The sequence below is a fragment of the Sycon ciliatum genome, chromosome 2 (genome assembly GCF_964019385.1).
Source record: "Sycon ciliatum chromosome 2, ocSycCili1.1, whole genome shotgun sequence".
In the NCBI taxonomy this organism is placed as follows: domain Eukaryota; kingdom Metazoa; phylum Porifera; class Calcarea; order Leucosolenida; family Sycettidae; genus Sycon; species Sycon ciliatum.
Genome location: NC_088644.1, coordinates 21,688,076 through 21,694,558, shown reverse-complemented (window position 1 = coordinate 21,694,558; position 6,483 = coordinate 21,688,076). Strand labels below are relative to the sequence as shown.

The window sequence follows — 6,483 nt, the reverse complement described above, 5'->3', positions numbered from 1 at the left end:
GCCAAGCCAAGACGAGTCGTCGCCCCTGGGGTTTGACCGGTTCACATCTTCTGTCGCCTTCTCCGATTTCAAAGTGCTTTTCGAAGCAGCAACATGGACTGGAGCACTGGTAGCTGGTTGCTGTGCTGGCTTGGGCGTGGGGTGATTACTAGGGCGATCATTAGATTGTGCTGACGTTGACCAAGGAATATCGGGAGATGACGCAACCTTCGGAACGACTTGAACCTCGGTGTTACGATCGAGTAGTACACACTCACCGGCTGGTTCAAAGGAGACTGAAGAACAGAGAGAATATAAACAAGAAAACACCAGCAATCACTGGCCAGGAATGCCAGTGCACACATGTGCACAACTTAGACAACGATCATTTCCAACTCGGACACAAGTGATTCAAGGACATATTTAATACTATATATGTACCTATAAGTAAGCCGAGTTGCCAGCCATGGTGCAAAGGTGGCACCACAGACATCAAGACAACTCGTTGCTCAAGCGCCAGAGTGCTCAAACTACGAAAGGCGGTGAGTGATGTGTAATGCAGCAGCACTAAAGCAGCCTACCGAGAGTGCTCAACAAGACAAAATTAATGTCGAGGAGTGAGATACCCAATACTATTATATGTACGTATTTTTAAAGTTTTTCAGCACTTAGAAAGAGGACAAACTTCAGCCTCTTCACCAGAAATATTTTCGAAAATTTCCACTTCTATACTTTCATGCCTTTTGTCAGGTGAAATACAGCATTATTTTAGATCAGTGATGAATGATCAATTCACTCTCAATTTACAGTTTTACACTTCAAAGTTTTTTTAATAATTCAACAAGACTTTCCAAACACGATTTCTATTGGCAAAGTATCACCACTATAATCTATTGACGCCACTAGCAAAAAACACACCAGATGCAATAAAAGGAAATTTTTGGAGGGCGCGCGGCACTGTTAACTTATACCATGCTAAACCAGCCCCTCCCCCAAAAATAATAATACAGTACTTGTAATAAACACTCCGCTCGACCGGGTCCACTAAATCTGCACTTATTGCGCACCTGTTTTCAAGTAGACAACCGTTGAGAGGTTGATCCAAAATGGGAACACCACACCAGGATACAGCACACGAATCTGACTCAGAAGCTGACTCTCCACAAATGATGCGTGCAGTTCCTGTTCTCACACACATGGAAACGCACATACATCCGCACACACACACACACACACACACACACACACACACACACACACACACACACACGCGCACGCACGTACACACACATGTACGCACACGCACGCACACACACACACACACGCACGCACGTACACACACATGCACGCACGCACACACACACACCTCAGACCTCAGACATGCCCATCGCGGAAGCGATGATAGCGAACAGCTATGTTAGACGTAGCAACTTGTGCTGGGATTACACCATTCAACAGCTTGCAAGGCTGATGAATTGACCGCCACTATTTTTAGCCTGGTATCCACCACACAGCTGTTTGAAGTGACTTTTTCTGGCCAGTGAATCCCTATTTTTCATTTTTCCATTTTTTCTTCACACACACACACCACACCACATACTCTGGCATACACTGGTTGTTGGTAACCACCCAGGAGAATGAAAGAAAAGTCAGGAAGAGTCCGAGAAAGAGAAGAAAGACGTGTGCGACCATAATCGTCGGGAATTGAACCCGCAACCTCTCGATTGGAAATCGGCTGCACATACCACTGCACCATATGGGACACACACACACACACACACACACACACACACACACACACACACACACACACACACACACACATGCCCACCATACAACTCTTGGCCACACATGGAAACTGTGGTGGGTTGACTTCGTTCACGAGCATGGACTGCAAATCTGACATATTTTGGTAAGGAAGGGAGGCTAGCTCTCTGTCGGTGACAAGTCATCTTAACTCCAAACTGTACTGTAAGTAAGTGTGGCAATGTGGCAAAGAGTTTGCAATCGTCTGCTCCTGGCCTCTAACAGGCCTTTAGCAGACATGACCTGACAGGTTCAGGATAAAAGGATCAGATGAGTGGGGAGAGGGGGCAGCTAACTTAAATCTTCCTATGATGTTTACCTACATTCCATTGAGAACTTCACTAGCTGTAACTCCAAACACCTATGATATTGACTATAAAAAGTGCTAAGGCTCTTTCTGATCCAAAAGCATTCACGCATGTGTTGTGTGAGATGACAGACAGAGAGGCAGAGAGACGACGGGCTATTCTCACCAGTACTTCCCACTCTTCAGGAGTCAGTGGTTCCAATGTGGCAGTAGTGCACACACTGGGTGCATGGATGGAATGCACAATGACCTGTACACAAGAGAAAACAACACACCGAGCACTCTTACTAGCACAAACACTAGGCTTACACGGAAAGCCATAATTTCTCAGCCACATGACCTCGCAGTATAATTATGTAGTTCATTGCAATGATTGTAAGTAAAAAGGCAAGCATGCTCCCTCGCTTGGCGCCATGTTATCACTATGGCAATGCTGGTCTGATTCATAAAACTACAGCGGTATCATCCATACAAGTCGGGTGACGTGGTGCTGCTCCTCTGACATCTGCTCAAAGAAAATACAGTACTAGTATACCTTCGCCGTATACGAAAATGGCACCTCGAGTGAACAAACATTTCAAAATGAAATTCGATTTCGAGGGGGGGGGGGAGGGGATGCTTGCGAATCATACTGCTCTGGCAAAACCCAGGAACACCACTATTGTTTAGCAAGTAAGTACGTAAACTCTCAAACGACACCACATCAATGTCTTTTGCATAAGAGAGTATTACCTCATTGCGGCTCTGCAGCCCTAGCCGATCTGCAAACCTGCGATCAACGCTCACGTGCTGAACAGCACACGGTTGAATGCGATCGTTGGCCGAATCTGATAGGCCGCTGACGTACACAGGAGCCAAGCCATCTTGAATGATCTGATAGCATGGTACACGCTGACCCTGAATACAAGAATGCACGTCAATCATATAGAGACATTCATTGGTTTGAGGGAAAGTCAGTGCAAACGGGAAAAGCCTGAAGAAAAAAATGACTGCCACCAGCAGGACTCGAACCGGGGACCCTCGCTTGTGGCCAGCGTATATAGAGATATAAACAGGCACACATTAGAAAATAAAATGGAGCAGCAACCGAGACATCTCACAGCTGACACCCAGTGCAGTATAGTTTGCACACGGTGAGGTCACATGACCTATGTACAGTCAACTTCGCTAATAACGACTGCGGATATAACGACAATTCGCGAATAACGACAGAATTTCCATGCCCAGAGCAAAGTCCCATCCCACTGTAATACATATAATGAGACTTCGGGTATAACGACACTTCGCGAATAAGGACACCTTTTTGATGCCCCGCCGAGTGTCGTTATAAGCGAAGTTGACTGTACAGTATTTCAAACTGGGTTCGCACGTGCTAGCATACACTGATACACTGATACAGCTTGCTACGTGTCACCTTTACTCGGAATAAGTGCTAGCCCGCTGCAATGGTTCAACAGTTACTTAACCAATCGCCTACAATCTGTGATCATTAATGGTGCACGAGGAGCGGAACGTCCATGAAGCCGTGGAGTTCCTCAAGGCTCTGTTTTACGACTTGTGCTGTTCTCGATATACATCAACGATGCACCAGCCGTCCTGAAACATGCGAGCAGTCAATTGTATGCCGGTGTCATTACCATGCATACCAGCAACAGTAACTGTCCTACCGTCGTCCACCAACTGAACTCTGACTTGTCTGCACTTGACGGGTATTTGCAGCGCAATAGTCTGATCCTGAACCCTGCAAAACCCAATTCCTCCTACTGAGGCGAAACGGCCAGGAGACTCCAAACTGCGTCCTGAACTGGAACACTGTGAGTGTGATCACTCCTTCCACTACAGCCAAGTATTTGGGCCTGATTTTCGGATGAGCATTCGACATTTCGACATCAAGTCGAGCACGTCTGTTCTTCTGCCCGCCAGAAGGTAGGGTCGTTCCGTCATTGTCGACGTCATGTGACGAGATTCGCCAGGCGCCTGCTCTATCTCAGTATTGTTCTGGCTACCCTTGAATACGGATGCAACGCATATTTCCACTGTTTATGCCAGAATCTTCGCAATTAACTTCTTACTGCTAGCCGTGTTGCCATTAGGCGCACTTTTGGTTTATATCGTACTATGCCCAGTGCCCAGTGCCCAGTGCCCAGATTCATACTCTTGCTCATCTGTATACATTAGATCAGTGCCTGGGATTTAAATTGCATTGTTTTGTTTATCGCTGTGTATCTGGATTGGCCAGCTCTCTACTTTGCTGTCTGTATACGCTGCGATCTGCTGGCTCTCGCTCCAAAGCTGTTACAAGAGGTCAAATCTCTTCAGCCCTCGTTTCGCCCAATGCTGCATCTCGTTATGGCTTTCTTTCAATTCATTATTATGCCGCAGCTCACTGGAATGCTCTACCTGCGGACTGTCGCCAAGCTATGTCCCCAGCTGAATTTCGCCGCCACATCAAAACACGCCTAGGGTTCCCTGTAAGAAGGCGTCCCTGCCTCTTGAGGTCCCCTAGTAAAAATTAATAAGATTCAATAATAATAATAATAAATAAATAAATGTAGAAAGGAAAAGGACACATGGAAACGAGTTAAGAGTGTCCTTTTCCTTTCTACTTTTATTATTGGCTCAATACACCCGAGTTTCAAATAAATAAATAAATAAATGAAGTTGAAGACACCACCACAATAATAATAAATTTTGGTAATAAGTCCAACCCTCAGCACCAGAACAATACTAATTGTTCGTGTACGAATTGCTCACGTACAAATTGTTTGTGTACAAATTGCTCGTGTGTTGCGGGGAAAAATATGTACGTGAGTTGTGCTTTACATGTATGGTTCTTTCTTAGTATAATGTGCACTTTTTCATAGCATAATGCTGCACGTATGTTGGGTACAGTTATGTAACAAAAAAAGATGTATATTCATTTCAGAGGTTAGAAAAGAGGGGAAAAAGTCTGAAAACTGTCCTACGAATACATGTGCATGCACTTCCTCTACTGTACCAGTAAGGTTGTATTGTGGATTTTCCAACACGGAAGATACATGTACCGGTATGCCCAGCGATATATAAAGGACAGTTATATTTAAACAACATGACTGATTGTATTTCCAATGAAACCCAGATCGACCCGAGTCACAACTCTGACCTGTTTCAGCTGAGGAGATCGTAACCCAGATGCAAAACAGTGGCGATACGATTTCGTCTCCACAAGATATACCCCAGACTCCTGTGCATCCATTCTGATTGATCGGCTGTTGGTTTGCTCTTGTATCTAATCGAGACAATTATCAAATCACTTCTCCATGCTGAATGAATCGCAGATCTACGTAGACTACGTAGCTACGACGATGAGATTTTCAAGCCTTTTTGAAAATGCTTTGTCACGTGCACTGAGTACATGACGTATACATGGTATAGTGATATTCAAAAATCAGGACAAGAGGATTACGCATTCAGGGAAAGGTACATGTAACTAATTACTTCAAGAGTTCATAACCCCCATATGAACTCTTGCTTATAGAGGACTTTCCATTACATCACCTTTTTGGCGCCTTCCCGGTGTCCACCCAAAGATCACCCATAAGACAAGTCCGTGTCCTACGGTAAAATGTGCTTGGGTGGCAAAAAGAGAATCAAATGTGTTGTTCGGTGTACGGTTGAAAATGATGTTGCAGGCCGTCGCAGTGGTGAAGCACTTTTGCTTTTCTTTGATGTGGTGAATAGTTTCGGTAAGTCGCGAGGATTACTAGCCGCAGTTACTCTACTGTTTATTCCAGCCTTGAAGAGGCGTTGCCGCGAGAAGATTGACAGAATCCGTGGGCCCAGTACATTGATCCATATTTACCTATGGACGAAGACCTTTCAGCCAATCCCCCTGCGTTGGGTATCCAGGCCTCTCTAAATATTTAGTGAATGTCCCCAGCACATATGCAAAGGACTCTCTAAAGTCTTACAATAGCCCTGATGGATACAAATGTATGTGTCTCATTGCTGACTGGGTTGGCACATTATCGTGTCTTGCCCAATCGAAGGAAGAAACAACAACTGTCAACAAAATTCGTTTGCAAACGTCAGGCACTCGCAGAGTGTTTTTGCCGAACCTGTCCATCCTTGGGTAGCTGCTGAATTACCTGGAATTGTTTTTTGGCGCACACTGCACTTGCATGGTGGGCCTGGGAGAAGCATGCTCCCATGTTGCTGCAGTGCAGTGTTGTTTTGACTGAATTTACGTTGGAGACTGAAATGTGATGTGTGCTGAATGTCAACACCTACACCACTGGGTCACTCACCAGTGGCTGGCACCGTCAATGAACACTACACGAAAATAGTGTACATGGATTTTACTTCAGCTGGGCAGAAATTGGAGCACCGTGCCCATAACCTACAAGTAGTCT

At 45.2% G+C, this 6,483-nt stretch overlaps 1 protein-coding gene across 1 annotated transcript in view; it reads right to left on the bottom strand.

Annotated features, from left to right (window-relative positions):
* The window catches only part of LOC135809195 (peroxisomal ATPase PEX1-like), a 24,572-nt gene extending 19,157 nt beyond the window's left edge, over positions 1–5,415 (bottom strand). Inside the window, exons 1-5 of the mRNA XM_065322483.1 lie at positions 5,235–5,415; positions 2,825–2,989; positions 2,259–2,342; positions 1,047–1,161; positions 1–275 (exon numbers count right to left, since the gene is read on the bottom strand). The exon at positions 1–275 is cut by the window's left edge and continues 771 nt beyond it. Coding sequence (XP_065178555.1) covers positions 1–275; positions 1,047–1,161; positions 2,259–2,342; positions 2,825–2,989; positions 5,235–5,327 — 732 coding nt within the window. The 5' untranslated portion in view covers positions 5,328–5,415. The remainder of the gene's footprint in view (positions 276–1,046; positions 1,162–2,258; positions 2,343–2,824; positions 2,990–5,234) is intronic.
* Positions 5,416–6,483: the final 1,068 nt, after the last annotated feature.